Consider the following 20,467-nt stretch of genomic DNA (forward strand, 5'->3'; position numbering starts at 1 on the left):
CTGGAAGGAGAGGGCGCGGTTTGCTTCTCACCCTGGCTCAGCTCAGGTGAAGCACTCCCTGATTCCCCCCGGGGATCTTATTTCTCTGTGGACCACCTGTCCAAGAGGGCGTGAGTTCACCGAGGACACTGACGTGTTTTTTTTCATTTTCCCGGCATTGTGCCCCTTACAGCTTTTTGACGAATGTTCACTGAAATGGAAACGACGACTTCCCGGCCTCCTTCGGAGCCCAGGTAAGACCCCAGTTTGCTGCTGGGGCCTGCCCTGTACCCTGCGGCGGCTCGCGGCCCGAGCTCTGCCAGGGATGTGTGCCTTCTCTGCCTTCCCAGCGGCTGCTGCATTGGCCGGAGCGGGCGCCTTTGCCCCGGCCGGGGAGGGAGGCAGGCACGCTACCGGGCACTGGAGGGGCAGAGGAGATGGCAGGCCACTTTGGGGAGCACAGAGCCCGCGGAGGGTATACACAGGGGGTGAGACCGGCAAGGCGGGGGGAGAGGAGGGGCATTCCTGGGCAGAGCCCCCAAAACGTGACGTCGCCTCGTTTCCTGGAGAACTGGGGGGGGGGGGGACAAGGTCCAGAGAGCGCGCGGGGAGCTGCAGGAGCCCTCCCTTCCGCCCCCTCCGCTGTAGCCATGGCAACAGGGGCGGTAGCCACCGGCCCCGGGTGGGGCCGGAGAAGCTCTCGGCTCGTGACGTCATGCCGGGATGTTTCCCCCCCCCCCCCACCGAGCCGGAGAAAGCGTTCCGGGCGCGCCGTGGAGAGCGAAGGTCGCAGTGGGAGGGGGAAGACGGTTCCCCTTCCCGGACTCAAGATGGCGGCGCCGGCGTCACGGGCCCGAGCACACGTGCCTCCGACCCCGCCTTGGTTCCGCCCCCCGCCCGCACGTTTCCCAGGACTTCTGCAAGTCACGGTGAGGTCCCCTGGAGAGGGGCTCGGAGCCCCGGCGGAGGCGCCCGCCCTGCCCCGCGCGCAGGGGCCGCCCTTCCCACTTTCCCGAGGCCACGTCGGGCCTCCGCCTCGGACCGCCGCGTCCGGCCCAGCCCCGAGGCCCCTCGGGTCCGAGGGACAGGGCTCGTGCCCCGGGCCGTTGGGTCCCTTCCCTCGGTCATTGGTGGGACCGCACCACGAGGAGGAGCCGCACGGCGATTGGCCCGCGCCACACGTCAGTTAGGGCGGGGCAAGGGCGCCTCCGGCCATTGGTCGGCCGCTCCAGCCCATCGCGCCGACCCCCGCCGGAGAGCCGCCGGGCAGCCGGGAGCGGGGCCTCCATTGGAGAAGCCGTCGCTAGCGCTGCCGCGGGGGCGGGCCTTCAGCGACTGGAGGGGGGACGGCGAGGGGAAGCGGCGGCGGCGGCGGAGCGCGCGGGGCCGGCCGGCGGCGAGGCCCGAGAGCCCGGTCTGCGAGCTCCGTGGAGGCGGCGCCGGACTGCCGCGGCGGGTACCGGGCTCTCACTTCCCCGGCGGGCGGGGCCGGGCCCGGGCCTGGCGGGGCTCGGAGTCCCGAGGTGAGGGGGCGGAGCCCGGCCGGGGGAGGTGCGGGCCGGGTGGGGTCGAGGCGGGGGGGCCCGGCGACCCTGAGCGGGCCGGGCCCGGGGAAGGGAGGCTCGGGGCGCCCGAGGCCGGGCCTGAGGAGCCCGGCGGGATGGGGGCGGGGAGCCGCCGGGGCCCGGGCCCGAGCACACAGGACCACGTACGTGCGCGGACGTCTGCGTGTGCGGGCTGCGCATCGGCCGGAGTGATGGACGAGCACCGCTCCGACCTGTCATTTGGGGATCACTCTTGTTAAGTGAAGCCCGGGGGTCCGGCGCGAAGGCCCAGAGGATGGCTTGGTGGCCGGCAGCGAGCCCTGGAAGCTGGGCAGACCAAGGCCAGGGTGCCCTGGATTATGGGTTAATTCTTTTGACAGCTTGGTTGGAAACTTGGCTTGTTTGGATACTGATACTGATTTTTACCCCAAAGGTCATATCATGAGTGAATATAAAGCTCGACCCGCCTGGACAAGTTCTATCTAGGGAAGAACCTTGCCCCCACAACCTCAAGTTCATAGCTGACTTTTCTGTATTTAAAGGCACATTTTCTATCGTAGTGTGGTATATATATCCTACGTATCTTTATCCAGGTTTATTAACCTCTTCCTGCTGCAGGAGTTCTGTCTGGTGAACCCAATGGGCCCCTTCTTGGAATAACATTTTTTTAAATGGAATACATAGGAAACAAAGGGAACCGATTAAATTGAAGTAGTTACCAAAACTTCTTTTTAAAATCTAAATGAACAGACTTAGATTAGGAATATTGCCCGACTGGGACAATATATTTAGTTCTGGAAAGGATGTGGAGATCGCTCCTTCCATTTTACAAGGAAACTGAGGTAGAGAGATTGAGTGATTTTTCCCAGAGTCACATAGCTGGTAGAATTTCAATCCAGATCTTCCTAACCCTGAAGTCTGGTGCTCCATCCACCAGAATATACTGACAGGCTAGGTAGTTCAGAGCTCTTTCTTTCCTGAGACATGGGAAACTGACTCCTCAAACCAAAAATAGAATCTGGGTAGTGTGTTGGGGAATTCAGACAATATTTATGCAAAGTGTTTTGGTTGCTTTGTGTGTTGTCTGTCTTCTGTATCCAGAGCAGTCTCTTTGGGAGTGGGAGGTTTAATTCAGTAATTATTTCTTTAAGAGAGCTATTATTCCTACAGAGCTGTGTTTCTTACACCAATAGTTTCTATGGGTGTGTCTTCAAGTTTTCTCCTGTAAAAGTAACTTTTCTTATCATGTTTATCTTTCTAATTCCTGTTTTTAGGTTGTTCTCCAAACTCCCCTGGTAAGTGTCAAGGAAGAGGGACACCATCCCAAGGCATTTTACATCTCCAACCGAAGAATTAAAACTCTAGGGTAGGGGAGAAAAGGGGCGGGGGAAGCCATCAGCTGACCTTGAGAACATCAGAGTGGAGTCATCTAACGTGAGTGAGGAGGGGAAGGTGAAGTTGACTGTATGTGGACTGTGGGATCAGTAAATCACTTGAGAATCTTGATGTTGGGACTTGGTTAGGTACTTTTAGAGGAGAGGTGATGAGAAATGAAAGTGAATGTGACCCGGAACCTGGATTCAGTTTTTCTCAGAGGGCTTTCCTTTTGGCGCGTTGGTGAGCTCTGACCCTTTGTTCTATCAGAGTCGACTACAGGGTTTGGCACTAAGGAGTGTAACTTACTGACTGGAGCAGTGGAACAGTGACCTTGATTTGTATTCTGGAAGATTTAAAAACTGAAAAGAATAAACATTCTGGTCCTTCAGCAATGCTTTCTCTGAAGAAATATTTAACAGAAGGACTCCTCCAGTTCACCATTCTACTAAGTTTGATTGGGGTGCGGGTGGACGTGGATACTTACCTGAACTCACAACTCTCTCCACTCCGGGAGATCATCCTGGGGCCCAGTTCTGCCTACACACAGACCCAGTTCCACAATCTGAGGAATACTTTGGACGGTTATGGGATCCACCCCAAGAGTGTAGACCTGGACTATTACTTCACAGCCAGACGGCTTCTTAACCAGGTGAGGGCCCTGGACAGGTTTCAGGTGCCTACCACAGAGGTGAATGCCTGGCTGGTCCATCGAGATCCTGAGGGCTCGGTGTCTGGCAGCCAACCCAGCTCAGGCCTGGCTCTGGAGAGTGCCAGTGGCCTTCAAGATGTGACAGGTTCCGAAAATGGGGTACGAGAAAGTGAAACTGAACAAGCATTCGGGGAAGAGTTGGAAGATCTTGGGGCTGTGGCTCCTCCAGTCAGTGGAGAGTTAACCAAAGAGGTAGGCACCCCCATTTGTGGGTGGTTTGGGCCTGAGGGGGAGGGAGGAACTGTTTGCTTGTATTTGTATTCCCAGTTCTTAGTACAGTGGCACATAGTATGCCTTAATAAATGCTTGTTGACTTTCTGTTGCATGGGTTATGGGCATAGTTTCAAACCTGACAAACTAGACCACTTCAAAGAAAGACAGACTTCACCTTGGGCAGAAAACTGGGGTGAATTCTGTGCCTCTAGGTATGAGGATCAACAAACTGCATTGGATGCATTATGTTGGGCCCTCCTTCCAACAGTAATGGGAGGTGCTGGTTTTTGCTGTGATATTTTGTCAGTAGGACTGTTAAAAGGGAAGAGGAAGCCATGCTGTGTTTGGCTGTCTTGCCTTGTATAGCTTTTGCTAAGAAATCATTTTTGGCTCTTTCTTCCCCGCTATTATGCACATGTCCTAGGGCAGTTTTTTCCTTCTTTCTTCAGCCCTTTTCAGTTACTTAGACAAGAGCAGTTGGATTGCTAATGATTATTCAGCGAGCAGATTTGGTGGTTCCAGGCAGCCAGGTGAGGTATGCTCTCTCACTTCTCTAAAGACCTAGAATAGAGAGGAAAGGGGGGGTGGGAGCAAAACAGCAAACTGCATTTTGCCGCAGAAATCTTGGCACTAGTTTAAGAGATCACTATTATGTGGTTAATAACATCATTTGGGACAGAAAATAGTTTAGTTATACTCCTCACCCCCTACCCCCAACCACATTTTTATATAAAAAAATATAAAAATAACACTTTGTATTTTTTTTTTTACTAGTGTGGCCACAAGGGATCTGAAAAAGACTGGATGACTATTTAACTCTCTAATGAGGGTCAGGGGCATTCAGTTGAGGTTGTTAAGAAAATGGAGTGAATCTTAGGGAAACTGAATAGATTGACTCCTTGAGTCCCTTCAGCTTAGACCTTTGCCTCTCTGTGCTGGACCCGATCCCTGCTGATAGTGTTCAGAGAATATGGCTGACCTGGAAGTCCAGGTAGCTGGGTCCCTTAGAGAGAGACAAAGAAGCAGGAGGTTCCATCCTCCATTTTTAGACTTTTTTTCTCTTGAATCTTACCTTTTTTTCCTTTCAGTTTATTGTTTCCTTTCTTCCTTCCTTTCTGTCTCTTTTGTTCCTAGTAGTGCTGGGCTTTTGTTGTTGTTGTTTTTGTTTTTTCTTCATCACTTTCTGCTTTGCCCAGACCTGCCTTATACTCTTGGGAATAAAGCAAACTCCCAGTGCCCCCAACTCAGCATTGGCAAACTACGCTGTAGTAGAACACCTTCTCCCTTTTCCCTCTCTTTCCCCCTCCCCCACACTAATTTCCCGAAAGGGTGGGCATGACTGTGCTTGCTGCTAGGAAACTGGAGTGGAGAAGGCTGAGCAGTGGCTAAGTGTTCTTGTTCCTTTGCCCAGGCCTCTCTTGAGACTAGTGGGTGGAATAGAGGAAGCGACTCTGGGAGGGGACCTACCCATTGCTGCTGACTCCTCCTGGCTTTTACCTCTTAAGTTTAATATTATCTCCTGTTGAAGCCAGTGATGGAAGAAATAAGACTTATGGGTTGAGTGGCTCCCCTGAATAGATCAGATGGGAGATGGTGTTTTCTGACTACCTCGGGTTTTGTTCTTTTCCCTAGTCTTGGTATTGAGATTTTATGCTTTAGTGAAAGAAACTGAAATAATAAGTGACTTTGATCCTGCCTCTGGCTTTATTTCCGGGTCCTTGGTTCTTTTTTTCTCAGAAGTTTTGGGCTTGACCTTTTATCCAAGAATTTACCACTTCTTTTGAGAGTAAGGCATCAGCATAAAGGTCTGCTACCAGGGGGTATTGTGTGTGTGTGTGTGTGTGTGTGTGTGTTTGTGTTTGTGTGTGTGTTTTACATTTTTACAGCAATTGAGTGATGAGAGGAGAAAAGATAAAAATACTTAGCCTGGAACATGCGATGACATTGATGGAGCTGGTATTTTTGTCAGGGTTGCAGTGCCCCCACTCTCTGTAATGGCTAGGCCTGTGCAATAGCCAGCTATAGCCAAAGCCCTAGACAGGGATAGGATTCCCTTCAGGGTTGGCATACTGCCCAGAGCAAAGGGGTGAGGCTGGGACTGAAGTTGGGAGAGGGGGGGGGCTGTTTACAGTTCTTTCCTGACCATGAGTAGCCCAGGGACATGCTGTTTCTGCTGACCTTAGGCACAAGGGGAGCAGGAGGGGGAAGGGAATTGGATTTTCTTCCTCCAGATAGCAGTCCAAGGAGTTTAACTCCCTATTATGTTGATGAGTGCCAGGGGCTTTCCTTACTGAGATATATTAAGAGAAGTAGTGTAAAGAACCCAAATGAAAGAAGGGTTAAGGCTGAGGTCATAGGGTTATGGTTAGGATCCCTATGGGCACCTGTCTCTCTAAGTGCTGGTAATAGGGGCAGCTGATACTCTGCTGGCATGTGACTAGGCCCTGCCAACCCTGTGACATCACTGCACATGTGCAGACAGCTCCCACTCCCTTCCACTGGGTCTGACCTATTTTAGGGTAGCCAGACGCCTATTTCCCAGTGGGTCTGGGCCTATAGGGTTCCAGCTCAGACTTGGTACTCAGGCCAAAGTTCCCTTGGGTTTGGATACATATTGAATCCAGATCTCCAGGAGGAATAGAAAAGCTGCTCCTACTTTGAGAGAAGAACTTAAATTCCCAGGAAAGGATCACTTATGGCAACTGGGTATAGCCCTCAGGGATCCTGCCTGCATGTCCCTGCCTGGACTTGGTAAGCAGGATGCTACAGCAGGAGGAGCAGCATCTCCCTCCCCCAGGACTTTACTGCGACACCCCAGCTGACTAGCTGGGCTGGGTGGGGCCGCCAGCCCCTGGGTGCATCTCCTCAAGGAGACCCTGGGATGGGAAGAGTCCGTGCTGCAGCTTCTTCAGCTGCCCTGGCACAGAGATTGGCTCCAGCTTGCAACCTAGGTAACCAGCTTTGGGAGGGGATTGGATCTCTGCATCTCCAGCAGAGATTTAGGGGAGGGGATTGGCTCCTATTGCAGCCTAGGTAACTAGAGTGGGAGGGGATTGGCTCTTTGCGCAGCCCAGCCGCTGGCCTGGGGGAGGGGATTGGCTCTCTCCGCAGCCTCAGCAGTGACCTGCGGGGTGGGGGGGAGGGGATTGGCTCCTTGCTGCAGCCTAGGTAACAAGTTTGGGGGGTGCACAGGGGGGAAAGCGGGATGAGCAGGGTGTGGGGTGTTGGGGGATGATAGATCTGGGAGAGAGTTCTCTCTCTCCTCTGCAGCCCAAGCACGCAGCATGGGGTGGGAATCCCATCTCACTGCAGCCTCCGCGGTGAGCTCAGGGTGGGGGCTACCAGGTACTTGAGTGTAGAACTGGGGTCTTGAGGAGGGAGGGGGCCGTTCAAGGATGGAGGAAGGGAGCTGGACTAGGTTGCCTGGGCAGCAGCACTGGTGGGGTACTCACTTCAGGCCTCTCCCGGCAAGCAAGGGCTACCCTGCCAGTCCCTCATATATGCTGAATGCAGAGAGCTCATCGCAGTCCCTTGTCCAGTTCCCCTGATCCAGCTGTCCTGGGGTGCACTTCACAGACCATGACCCGCCTGGACCGCAGCATGCACAGTGGTGGGGGCCATTCCAGAGGGAGCCAGCCTCTTAACTCTTTGCTGGCTGAGGGCAGGGCAACCCAGCCCCTCTCTGATCTTTGGTCCAGGGCCTCTGCTCAGGTTGGTGCATGTGTGGACTAACTGAAACAGGGAGAGATGCTTCAGGGAAGTTTTGAGGGGCAGTGTGGAGAATGGAGGGAACAGGGTCCTCTGGGACCTTTAGAGAAGGTGGGTCTGAGAGTAAGTGGGAAGACAAGTATTTTTAAACCTGATGGAAAGGAAAGGGGGTCTAGAGGATGGGGAGAGAAGGGAAGCTTCATATCATGAGGTTAGGATAGTCATACTGTACCAGGGATCTGCAGAGACTGATTTGGGGGGGGGGGGCCTGGGTGGAGAAAGAAGGGAGAGAAGTCTGATGGACACAAGACTGTTCTGTGAAAATGTGGAACAAGGTTAGAATGTGACAATGCCCTTGAGTAGAAAGACTAGGTGGGGGTTAAACTCTGGGGTGTGGTGACTATAGGAAGTATGGTCTTTCTAGGACTGGGAATGTATCTGTTTTCTTTTATGAGGGGGTGGTGTGTGGGTGGCAAGGGGGTACAGCTGACTCCACCCCAGGACTCTGATGGAATGGAAGCTGGTTTCTTGGTACTCCTTTGAATGGGGATTTGGGGATAGCTGGTGAGGAACCACACAAGTTCCAGAGCCTTGGATTCTGTGCTTCACCCATTTTGCTGCCTGCTAGGGGTAGAATTCCAGAAGGAAAGTTGAGTGGGGGGCTACAGGAAGGGGCAGTCTGCTCTGTTGCATCAGGTGGTTGGAAATGCAGGGATTTTCCTCTCCAGCCCAACCCACCCATTTATGCAAATGACAATGGCACCACTGGCTGATGCAAGCTCCTCCACTAAGAAGCAATTCTGCATGACAATTCCGCCCTTGTCTGCCCTGGCCAAGATCAGGCCCTCCTGAGCCCTTAAAGCCACAGATAATCTATCCCTAAATTGAAATTTCCCAGTAGTGAGGACTGCACACCTGGTCAGGGAGTTGTTTTGTTTTTTTTTTTAAAGTCTTGCAACCCACCAGAACAGGATTATTATGAGCGAGTAGATCTGCTGGTGACCTGGGTGGGTACGGGGTCTGATTGCAGAGTCAGGGATAAATAAAATTGTCCTGATGGAAAGGAATGTGCCTAGTGCTGGAGATTGGTGTTGGGGTGTTGCAGGAATGGGGCTTATTGTTTGCCAGGAATTAGGAAAGACATGTGGCTTCTAAGGTATAGGGCAGGGATCCTAAGGGACCTGAGAACTGAGACTTGGTCTATCTTTCAGGACATTGATCTGATTGACATCCTTTGGCGACAGGACATTGATCTGGGTGCGGGGAGAGAAATATTTGACTATAGCCATCGACAGAAAGAAAGTGAAGTGGACAAGGAACTGAGAGATGGGGGGGAATGTGGGGACAACTGGCCAGATGAGGGGACCGAGGCCCTGGCTCGCAATCTGCTAGTGGATGGAGAAACAGGGGAAAGCTTCCCTGCACAGGTAAGAGTTCACTGTCCTCTTCTTCCCATTTGTTCCCTAGACATCAGGGTGAATTTATTAATGGATTGGCTAACTCTGTTGGTAGTAAAAGAAGATGGAGATCCTATGGATTTGGGGGATAGTAAAAGTGAGGAAGAATTGTAGGAATAGGGGAAAGCTCTTCAAACAGTTTGCCCTAGCCAGGGACAAAATGCTTAGCAGACTTTCTCCTGGGGTCTGAGGCCTTTTCTAGAGAAATCATCTAGAAAATGACTGACCATAGCTCTGTTTTGCTCCAGATTCAGTAATGGCACAGCATGAGTCACTTCTCTCCCTGTCCCTTTGAATGTGCTGGGGGAAGACTTCAGCCTTGGGGCAGCCCCAGCCCACTTCAGTCAGACTTTTTACCATAGGTGCCTGGTGGGGAGGACCAAACGGCCCTGTCTCTGGAGGAGTGCCTTAGGCTGTTGGAAGCCACCTTCCCCAAAGGGGAGGAGTCTGAGGTGAGCAGGATTCAGAGGGAAACCCTCTGCACTGGCTAACCTTCATACAGGGCACTTATATCAGTCACATTGTGCCTCCCCATGTGCCCTATGAGTGTGGAGGGGGGGCAGGGGTGGATTCAGAGGCAGGGAATGAGCTTTAGTATTTTTGTGGGGAGAAGTTAAGGGCTGGGCTCAGAATAGGGTGATTTTCCCCTCATTTCCCTTATTTTTCTCCAGTGAAAAACTGTATTTTTGTCCTCAGTTTCCAGCTGCAGATGTTTCCAATATAACAGAAGCTGTGCCTAGTGAGAGTGAGTCCTCAACTATTCAGAACAACCTTCTGTCCCCACTTCTGACAGAGACAGAATCTCCATTTGATCTGGAACAGCAGTGGCAAGACCTCATGTCAATCATGGAAATGCAGGTGGGAATGAATGAACATTCTGAGCAATATTACCAGAATGTTTAATGGGGGATGAGGGCATGTTCTGTTAAATGTGTAAAGGCAAGTGAAATGGGTACGTTTGTCTTTGTCTGGATCTCAGATTTGGGCGCTGAGAGTAAACCTCAAATCAGCACCTTCCTTACTCAACACAAGGTTCTCTTTGCTTCTTAGTAAATACTCTCTTCCTTTCCCTTGGCTAAGGCAGACTAGGCATGTGGTAAAGATAGAGATCAAGATCTGGTCAAAACATGATTCAGTTAGTTTTGACTAAAGGTGGAGACCATAGGAAACCTTTTTGTCACTTAATGGAACAGAACTGTGCAGTTCATAGCTAAGTGCAAGACTTGGAATCATGAGGACCTGAATTCAAATCCTGCCTCAGACATGTAAACCTCTCATCTTTAAAATGAGGATGATGATAATAACAATTAGCATTTATAAAGTGCTATACAGAAATCTTGTTTTATCTTCCTTACAATCTTAGGAGTTATTTTTATTAATCCATTTTATAGATGAGAAAACTGAGGTAGGTTATATAACACCTATCCTCACAATGTGAATGTGAGACTCAAATAACAAGTAATGTGCTTTGCAAACCTGAGAATGCTGAACTTTTTTAAGTATTAACTATTACTATTCTTGGATCCTGTTTTCAATGTGATTGTGGCACTGTCCTTGGTGCTTTAGACTGCTCATGTACCTTGAGAACTGAAGTCTTCTCTGCCTTCCCTCCTTCCCATTCTCAGGGGAACCCGTTTGCCATACTGACCAGTGTTTCTCATCTCCTAGGCTATGGAAGTGAACACAGCAACAAATGAAATTCTCTACAGTGCCACAAGCGGAGACTCACTGAGTACCAATTACAGCCTTGCTCCCAGCACTCCCATCAACCAGAATGTCAGCCTGCATCAGGCATCGCTGGGGAGCTGTGCCCAGGACTTCTCACTCTTCAGCCCAGAAATTGAGAACCTTCCTGTAGCCGGGGGATCCACCCTACTCCAGTTGGCCCCCAGTAACTCAACCAGCCTCAACTCTACCTTTGGTTCCACCAACCTGACAGGGATCTTTTTTCCTCCTCAGCTCAACAGCACAGGCAATGAAACAGCCAGCCCTGAGCTGCCTGACCCTCTGAGTGGCCTGTTGGATGAAGCCATGTTAGATGAGATCAGCTTGATGGATTTGGCCATTGAGGAAGGTTTTAACCCTGTGCAGGCCTCACAGCTCGAGGAGGAGTTTGACTCTGACTCGGGACTTTCCCTGGACTCGAGCCATAGCCCTGCCTCTCTGAGCAGCTCAGAAGGCAGCTCTTCTGCCTCCTCTTCTGCCTCCTCCTCTGCCTCTTCTTCCTTTTCAGAGGAAGGTGCTGTGGGTTACAGCTCTGACTCTGAGAATCTGGATTTAGAAGAGACCGAGGGGGCTGTGGGTTACCAACCCGAATACACCAAATTCTGTCGCATGAGCTACCAGGACCCCTCCCAGCTTTCCTACTTACCCTTCCTGGAGCACGTGGGGCACAATCATACCTACAACATGGCCCCCAGTGCCCTGGACACCTCAGACCCCCAGCTCCCTGGGGCTCTTAAGAAGGGCAGTAGAGAGAAGCAGGCCGACTTCTTGGACAAGCAGATGAGCCGGGATGAGCACCGGGCCCGGGCTATGAAGATCCCCTTCACGAATGACAAAATCATTAATCTGCCAGTGGAGGAGTTCAATGAGCTGCTGTCCAAGTACCAGTTGAGTGAGGCCCAGTTAAGTCTCATCCGTGACATCCGGCGCCGAGGCAAAAACAAGATGGCTGCTCAGAATTGTCGCAAACGGAAACTGGACACCATCCTTAACCTGGAGCGGGATGTGGAGGACCTGCAGCGGGACAAATCCAAGTTGCTCAGGGAAAAGGTAGAGTTCCTCAAGTCCCTGCGCCAGATGAAGCAGAAAGTGCAGAATCTATACCAGGAGGTGTTTGGGCGGCTGCGGGATGAGAACGGGCAGCCCTACTCTCCCACGCAGTATGCCCTACAGTATGCTGGAGATGGCAGTGTCATCTTGATACCTCGCACCCTGGCTGACCAGCAGGCCAGGCGCCAGGAAAGGAAACAGAAAGACAGGAGGAAGTGAGTCTGCCTGGAGAGGAGGGGGACAAAGCTCACTCTGATAGAAACTGGAGAAAGGCTGTGCCTGGAAGTGCTGGAGGAACTTTGATGCCTCTTATCCAATATATCTTCTCAGACATGACAACTGCCGGTCAGTGTACAGGAAGATGGGCGGGCCCTGCACTGTTTAGTTCTGCTTGCCCTGGCCCTGGCTCTTCCCCCTCCTCCATCTCTACAATTGGGGTTAAGGGCATAATGGGGCTTGTGGGGGGAAGAGGCCCACTGACACCCTTTTTTTTGGAGGGCAGGTATGGAGCTGGCATTGCTGGGGGTGGGAAGAAGCTGAAAGTGAGTGCCATTGTGGGTGATAAAGGAAGAGCCTTCTGAAAGGGGAAAAGGAAAGAGTGATTTTTGGATAAAGGAAAAAATAACCCCAAAAAATCAAAGCAAGAAGAAAACCACAGGGGAACCTAAGCTGGGATTCCAGGTTATGGGTTTTTGTGACTGAGTCTTGGTCTTCTATGTGAGTAAACCACACTTCACCCTGGGAGAGGGGAGGTGACTATCACTTTACAAAGTGGGTTGGGGGAAGGGGGCTCCTATTAACTCTTAAAATTCCATGTACATCAGCATTCTTGGAGGGCAGTTCCTGGAGACTCCCTCCACCCCTGGTGTTTTGTTTTTTTTTAAGCCACTTAGGAGCTAACGAGACCCTATGCCAAATATCTTAGGAGGGTTTTAGGGTCAAAGGGAAGAGTGAGTAGGACAAAGGGTGGAAAGAGCCATTAGGCCACATATTTCCCCCACCCATCAAGCATGTGGCACTCACTGCCCCTGCTCTTCAGCCCCTCCCCAGCCAGCTCCAATACTGCACCATTCCCACTGCAGCCTGCATGTGAATGCTGTATTCTTCCCATCCCCACTCCCCACTAGCTGAAGCACTTTGACGTTTAAGAGGTTAGAACTCCTGGGGAGAACTCCTGGGTCTGGGAGGTGCCTCCTTCCTTCTACTCTTAGGAAGAGAGGTCCCTAGCTGCCACCTTAGGGAGAGGTAGGAAGAGAAGCCCCTGTGGTAATCTCCAATCAGTATTCAGCACAATGTTGGGGAGTAACCCACTCCTCCCTCCCTTCCTCCCTCCCTCCCTCACAACTGGGCTTGTCACTGAAAAACTAGGCCTCTGTTAGGATTTCTCAGAATTTCTTTCTTGCGCTTTGATTTTTTAGGGCTTGATCCCTGTTTTTACTTATAGGGTCTAGAGTGTTTGTGTTGAGTAAAAGGGAGATGCCCCAAATATTCAAAGCTGCTAGAAGTTCTCTTTGCCATAAAGACTCTGTGTGACTGTGTGAACACTTGGGATTTTCCTCCTCTTGGCCTGAGGTCAGTCTGTCTTTTTTGGATTTCTTTCTGGAGGAATGTGTAGTGAGTATGGTGGGGGTCTAGTGCAGCATCCCACTTTAGGGCTGGGATGGTTTTTTTCTAGTTGCCCCAGCTCAACAAGGGCAACATGGGACCTGGGAAAGGCAGAAAGGGGAGACATCCACACGTGGCTAAGGATGAGGGTCCCATCAGTGCCTGAGGCACCTGTTAATTGTTTTTGTCTTGAATTTAGTTTGCAGCTACTACCACCTCTGGCTAGGTTTTCTTAAGAAGTTTCTACTTCTGAACCAGTAAGAGAGATTTGGGGGATGGGGGTGGGAGCACTGATTTTTCCCTCCTCTGTCAGGAAGTCTCCATAAGCAGCAAGAACAGAAAGGAATAAGCTTGGAAAATGCTTAAATTATTTTCTTCTTAGATTTTCTTCTTAATTTATCTCTGTGACCTGCCAGGGAGAGAGGAGAGAGAGAGAGATGCTGTGAGCACATGACAAAATAAAATAAACTATAATAAAATGGTTGATTCACTCAAGTGCAATTTTTTTTTCCCCTTTGAGTTTAATTTTGGGGGAGCAAGGGCCCTGGCTCCAGTGGAACTGCAGTAAAGGGCCCTTAGGTAGTCAGCCATTTGTGTGGCTGCAGTCAAACCAGAACTGATAACCAGGGAAAGCAGAATGGGGAGAAGAGTTTTTTGATTTTGTTTTTGTTTTTGTTTTTTTTAAAAGAAAAATCTTAACTATATTTTTTTAATCTTTCAAATATTGTGCAAGTGAGCTGTTTTGGGGAGGTTCTCTTTTTCCCAGCTGTGTCAGCTGGTCCCTTTCATGATGGAGAGGAAAGAATTAAAAATTCACTTTTGGCCATTGCATACAATACTGGCCTGGTTGAAATAGTATTATTCTTAGGGAGCCCAGGCTAGGCCCTGACACCTGGTCCTTGCGCTTCCTGTCTCTTCACCTGCTATGATTTGTATTTTTATGCCTGACCTTGTGCTGTGTATGATTTGCTCCAATGGCCCCTGCCTGCAGATAATTACAGTGCATTCTCATCCTATGGTAATAAAAACTTGAGAGCCACTTTGTGCTGTAAAGCCCAACATTGCAGCATGGCTGAACTGAGGGCTCATGATGCTGGGGTAGGGGACTGTCTGAAATAAATGCCACCAAGCTGGAAATAAGGTTTGTTGAGTTTTTAAAGGGAACATTAACTCTAAGGTCTAAAATTAAGAGAAGGGGGCAGTTTCACACTCGGCCTAGTTGGGATAATCTAGGTTAGGACAAAGTTGACAATTCTGAGCCCTTGAAGTGAGGAAAGTCTGTGCTTTTAATTTACTAGTTTTGGGATAGAGGGTTTCCAGAGTGTTCAGAATATTTGAATCAATTACATTTATCTGGTGACCAGCTCCATTTTAGAGTCTGCCTCCTTAGTGTGTTATACTACACTTATTTCCAGTTAGCTCAAAGGGCTAGGTATTTATAAAAGGATCTTTCATTAAACTTATTGGGCCATTCATTGCTTTCAGATCACAAAAAATAACAAATTCCTACCCTTCCCCCTCCCTCCATACACATACATTAGGAATCATTGCTCTGTGTAACAGGTTTAAAATTCACTGTCCGCCATTCACCTGTGCTGGCATTATTGGGATGGGTAGATAATAATGGTCTTTCCTCAACCCTAGCTCTTCCTGCCAAAAAATGTGTACTTTCAATATTCTAGTTATCTGGGGTCTCAAGTGAAGGTGGGAAGGTTGGTCAACCCTGTTAAAAAAAAAAAAAGCTGACCTCTTTGCTGATGGCAGAGGCATTGTTTCAAGATCAGAACTGAAAACCTCTCACAGGTTGTTGAGAGCAATCCTCCCCATGGTAGAGACTAGTGGAAAGTTGAAGTCCTGGCAATTCTAGGCCTTACATTGCTGCATACACTGGGCCTGGCCCATTTGGAAACTGAATTCTCAGATAATTAGTATAGTTATAGTTAGCTATTCAGTTACCAAATCCTCCTAAAATTACACCTGTTTACCCATAGAACTTTCAAAAATGAGTGATCTGGAATTTTACCCAACAGTAAAATGTGAAGACAATATCCCAGTGAAGCAGCTATGGTGGTCATAATGAAAGGTCAGGTAAGAAAGAAGAGGGTGATTTGGAAAAGAGACTGTATACTTTCAAAGTACTGGCTGTCTTCCTCCTTTATGTAAAGGTTCAATAATATAATTACTGGAGTCTGTTTCAGCCAGAGCCCATCTCTACCCTGCTTGTACCCCCCCCCCCCCATCTTTCAATCAGACATTTTATCACAGACCTTTTTGCATTTGGCAACCAATTAGAGCAAGTGCACTCCACATAGGAAAACCAATCTCTCACTTCATCCAGGGAACATGGAAATGAGACTATCTGGGTTCTTTTCATTATATCATATACAGTCAGTAGCCATTGAGTCCTAGAAATTGGTTTCTTGAGCTAGTTTATAAAAAGCATGCTAAGAGGAAGCCTGTTTGTAACTAGTGGTAGAAGTTGTCTCTAGCCATTTTAAACTAGACCAGCATTGACTCCTAGTGTTATTTGTAATTTTGCCTTCCACTCTTCAATCGCATCACATATATTTCACAACTCCAATTTTGACCTAAGAGGCTAGAGGGAAGCTGAACAAAGTGTGTGAAAGTAGGGGTAGAGTGGTACACAAAGCACTTCAAAGAATAGTGTGCAAGGCATAACTGGGAAACTAAGGAATGTTACCTTAGGTACTACTGAGTAGGCAGCGTTTACAAATAGTCAGCCTTGCAATGGAATTAGTCCCAGCCCATCTTCAATTTAAGAACAGGCCTCAAATTCAGTTTTCATTACCACTTCAAGTTTACGATGACTAAGGATAAACATGTGAGTAGTTGAATTATGCTTTTTAATTTTAAACATAAATGAATTATTGATTTAAACTTTCCAATTTCCCAGTTCAGGACTTTGTGGGTACAGCAATCAGTTCCCCAGAACCAGGACCCAGAGTTTTCCAGTCTAAATAGACACTATGCAAAGTACAAACAGGCTGGGTTAAAGTCTACTAGCATTTTAGGGTAAACAATAGCTTTGGTCCAGGCTTCCAAACAAACATACCATTAAATTAACAGATCACATATAAACCTTGTTCTGCTGTTGGGAGTTTAATACAAGTAAGCAAATTGAATTATCCTTCACACATTCCATTCTTCAGCACTACATCCCTTCTGACCCCCCAGCCTTGGAATTGGGTTATCTGTGTGTCCTAGCAGTGGGGCTGGTTCATATTTCCTTTCCTTTTAGCTGCAATCTATTCAGAATAGAGCCTGCAAGACAACATCTCTTAAAATGAAGACATGATCTATATAGGTTGATGTCAGAGCAGATCCCTAAGAAAATTTAAATGTTAGGTACCCAACTGAATTGGTCCAGATAGACCTTGTCTGACTTAGTCTTGTTCATTTTAATCCATATGACTACAGTGATGGAAGAGGCTAGCACTTCTTAAGTGTTGGTGACTAAATGTTAATGATCACAACTCTTAGCCAGCAAATCACCCTTAAATCATTTCTGATGATATAGGCTATCTTCTCATATCACCTATGGTTTGGTCTAGTCTATACCAACTCTGGTTTAGAGTTCTGAAATCCACCCTTGGGATGATACCTGAATGTACCTTCACACAGGAAGGTTTTTCTGATAATCCACAAACCACTGCAGTCTCACCCTATTGGTAGTCCAGGAACCAACTGGAGAAGCTGAACCCAAAATGGATCTTTCTCATATATTAGATAGAACACACTAGTGACCACATTTAGTGCTCTGAATACTAAAGTCAAATGCTGTTCCAAACTTTTAGAACACAGACTTGCAAATAATTTTCTTAAAAATAGTCCTGTAAATTGATATTGTCTATATGACTTTGTAGGCAAGAATGCTGATTGATTTCAATGGAACTTTATAGCTGTTCTTTCCAACAACTAATTTCAAGACTGTCTTCATCAATCTAGTGGTCAAGTACCTTTTCTGAAGAGTCAGAGCAGGTGCTGATGGATCTTTATGATCTCTACATTTTCTGTCTGCTATATTCAAAGTACACCTGCAAAAACATGGTTTTCTAGGCTATTTTTTATATTTACAAAGAAGTTATGTGTTATCCAGCTCATCAAACTGTTGGGTGGACCAGCCCAGGGTTCTTTGTTATCAGGCTTTCAACAAATTAAAGCTCCAAGACTAAAGTTCAGCAACGGAAGGTTTAGAATTAAGACAGAAAACGGGGATTATAAATCTAAATTTTTATTAAGACAAAAACTGACAGAGCTTGATATTAAGTTCAAATCCAACAAGTTTACATTTTAATCAGTTTTCACAGAAACTTGAAAACATGCTTTTAAAAAAAACTTTTAAAAACAATGACATTCTAGTATAGCCCACCCTAGATGACATGGAGAACTGGTGGGTCTCATGATTAAAGACATGAATTATTTCAGGGTCTGGGTAATTCCCAGGGTTTTTAAAATTCCATTTTAACCATGTTTTTTAAAAAAGTGAACCAATGCCCAGGTTTAAAAGTTCATTCTTTTCCTGAGGCTTTCTAAATCACTCAACCCTTGTGTTGATCTGATTAAACTTGTGCTGTCAGTATTAGAACTCCACCACAAATGGTTTCTGAGTTCCAAAAAACAGAGAGGCTCCAAGAGTTATCTATCCTAAGATTATGGGCCTTGTAATCCTCTACCTCCATACATCATTGGCTGAATAGACAAGCTGAGATTTAAAACAACTCAGTTGGAGGAGATGGGAAGTTGTAGGATTTTCGGATCAATTTCAAGAATTAGCACCTTTAAACAACAGACTGGCCTGTGCTTCTCTCTTCACTCCCTTAAAGCCCCCCCTCCCTGACCCCAGCCTCAACTCCTCCAAGAATTCCATCTCCAATTAACTTGGAGTAGTTTTTGGGAGATAGCACTAAATTCAGGCAGAGCATACCTTGGCTTATAGGTTTCAGACATTCACAGCTTTGTACAGTCTCTCACAGTCCTCATTTATGTTGCCAATGACCATTTAAAAAAGTTAAGTTTCTGGACATGGAACTGGATTATTGTCAGTTCACTCCCCCCTCCCCCTCCCCCATTTTAACAAAAACAACAAAAAAAAAGACCCTACCATTCCCTTTATCCCTTCCCCCACCCCCTCCAAATGATACACCAGTAATAGCCAAAAACTACACACATGCTACGTGGTAAAAATGCAGAGTTAACACTATTGGGAAGGCGGCTGTGGGTTGTGGAGATGCTCTTTGAAGAGCTGCAGTATCTATCTCTTTGTTTGACCCCACACCTGCTCCACAAGGTTTGTCTTTTGTGGAAGGGCCTTTGCTTCTCCTCTCAGCAAAGTGAAGAATGGGCTGCCCCAAACACTTTTTCCCCTCCACTGGGACAGGTTTGCAAAGTGTACAGCACAGAACTGTCTAAAGCCCTTGGGATGCTGCTGCAGGGCCAGGAATCATACTGGCTCTTCAAAGGACATCTTCTCAAGCCCCTTCTATGGTGTCAAGACAAGCAGAACTCCTTCTACCCTCCCTACTTCAAATCCACAGTCTGAGGGACACAGAGGCTGGCACATGATGGAATTAATTTTTGTCATCTTTCTTGTCATCATCCTCTGAAGGGTAAGAATGCCACGTCAGCCTCTCCTCATAGAAAGAGATGACCACTTGGGGGCACTTAATGTTGGCTTCCTTGGCAGGAACTAGGTCAGCTTCATCAGAATTTTTCCTACAGGAAAAAAAGCAGAACTTTTCAAGACCAAGTAGGATTGGAGAATTGGTAGGGGGTAAACAGACAAAACTGTTTGCTGATGACTTATGGTTAGCTGTACAATGAAATTCTTTTTTGTCTGACTGTTCACTTCTCTTGCTGACATACCTTTATATCTGCCAAGAACTGACCAAGAGCTGGCCCTCCCCATCCTACCATTGTATGATGTGTGTGGTTCATTCTTTATAGCAAACTGACTCCTAAACTAATAATTATATCACATTCTCTGAAGAATAGAGAAGCCACTAAGCTGATCTCATTGATATGCCAGGGTCATCTTGAATCCAAGTAAGGATGAAGTTTTATGCTACTGCTGCTATTGCAGCTTTTTTTTTAAAGCTAAGGTTAATGCAAACAAATGTGACTTTTCTTAATTTTCTTTTTAACAGTTTTTCCTTGACAATAACATTACTAATTGGTATTTGGTAGCATGTCTACACATAACTGCCAAGGTCCTTTGGGATACAAGATTATGGGGAATAATTAAAATCTCTGAGGTATTAGTAAGGTCTCATGACAGAAGCAGGCAGAGTATCAACTATCTATCCCAGTAGCAGAGACCCCAAAGATCACAGTTTAATTCAGATCTTATTATAGGCTGTCAGAGAACAGGCAACTGAGCTCTGGTGATGTTATAAATTGACTTTGTTTTTCTAAGCAGCACTTTAGATATAGCTTGGCAAACTGTAAATTAAGAACTTTGCTCTAAAGGAGGACCAAACCTGGTAACTTCACACTGGAAGAGGGAATGTCAGTTGTGACAGACTTCAAAATGCCACTAAGCTCCCTAAGATGCTGAGAAAGATGTGTTTCTCAAACTGTGCTGAAAGGGACCCTGAAGACCCCAAGCTTTGTTTTTTTTTTTTATTTATCCTTATTGTACAGGCATTAAAATTTTAGAGGACTTTACTACAAGGATTCTGCCAAAATTTGTTTTTTAAACTAAAGGGTTCTATCATTGTGGGAAAGTTGGAGAACTAGAGTTCTAAAGTAAGAGTCAAGAAGAGGCCTTAGGCAGTTACTTTATGATACAGTCTCAGAAGCTTTTGAGGAAGTTCTGAATCTTTTAAGACTACAAATCACCCATTCTAGCTACTCACTTTTAAAAATATAATAGATGTGATAGTGAAACAATATTAAATGGAGGGGTGCAATTCTGAAGAATATTGAAGCAATCTATCAAAAATGAGTTTTACTTTAGAGGTTTTGTGGGAAATTAACTGCTATTTACATATTCAATTGGTAACTTAAAAAGTAAATGCTTAAGTGAAAGCAGTTAGTGGGGATTACTCTATATTTGTTAACAAACACACCTTGCTAACAAG

The 20,467-nt window shown here is 47.4% G+C and overlaps 2 protein-coding genes across 13 annotated transcripts in view; one reads left to right on the forward strand and one right to left on the reverse strand.

Annotated features, from left to right (window-relative positions):
- Window positions 1-213: 213 nt before the first annotated feature.
- Window positions 214-13,857, forward strand: NFE2L1 (NFE2 like bZIP transcription factor 1). 5 transcript variants are annotated; one of them, XM_074224164.1, is made up of 6 exons: window positions 214-233; window positions 2,798-3,801; window positions 8,742-8,957; window positions 9,350-9,439; window positions 9,684-9,845; window positions 10,656-13,857. In XM_074224164.1, the coding sequence occupies exons 2-6, from the start codon at window positions 3,292-3,294 to the stop codon at window positions 11,979-11,981; spliced, it is 2,304 nt and encodes a 767-aa protein (XP_074080265.1). In that variant the 5' UTR covers window positions 214-233; window positions 2,798-3,291; the 3' UTR covers window positions 11,982-13,857. The 5 variants fall into 5 exon arrangements, with proteins under 5 accessions (XP_074080265.1, XP_074080266.1, XP_074080267.1 ...); XM_074224165.1 differs by lacking the exon at window positions 214-233 and adding an exon at window positions 820-908; XM_074224163.1 differs by lacking the exon at window positions 214-233 and adding an exon at window positions 1,123-1,502.
- Window positions 13,858-17,603: 3,746 nt separating this feature from the next.
- The window catches only part of CBX1 (chromobox 1), a 40,199-nt gene continuing 37,335 nt past the window's right edge, over window positions 17,604-20,467 (reverse strand). For all 8 annotated transcript variants that reach the window (XM_074224175.1, XM_074224171.1, XM_074224172.1 and 5 more), the window contains one exon: window positions 17,604-19,100. In XM_074224175.1, coding sequence (XP_074080276.1) covers window positions 18,956-19,100 — 145 coding nt within the window. In that variant the 3' untranslated portion in view covers window positions 17,604-18,955. The remainder of the gene's footprint in view (window positions 19,101-20,467) is intronic.

Source organism: Macrotis lagotis, chromosome 2, assembly GCF_037893015.1.
Source record: "Macrotis lagotis isolate mMagLag1 chromosome 2, bilby.v1.9.chrom.fasta, whole genome shotgun sequence".
NCBI classification, from domain to species: domain Eukaryota; kingdom Metazoa; phylum Chordata; class Mammalia; order Peramelemorphia; family Peramelidae; genus Macrotis; species Macrotis lagotis.

Bases quoted from the DNA above. Each gene is read 5' to 3' on its own strand.
- NFE2L1 (XM_074224164.1), top strand. From the start codon at position 3,292: ATGCTTTCTCTGAAGAAATATTTAACAGAAGGACTCCTCCAGTTCACC. The intron at 3,802-8,741 runs GTAGGCACCCCC...TCTATCTTTCAG, and splicing joins GTGGAGAGTTAACCAAAGAG to GACATTGATCTGATTGACAT. The intron at 9,440-9,683 runs GTGAGCAGGATT...TTTTGTCCTCAG, and splicing joins CCAAAGGGGAGGAGTCTGAG to TTTCCAGCTGCAGATGTTTC.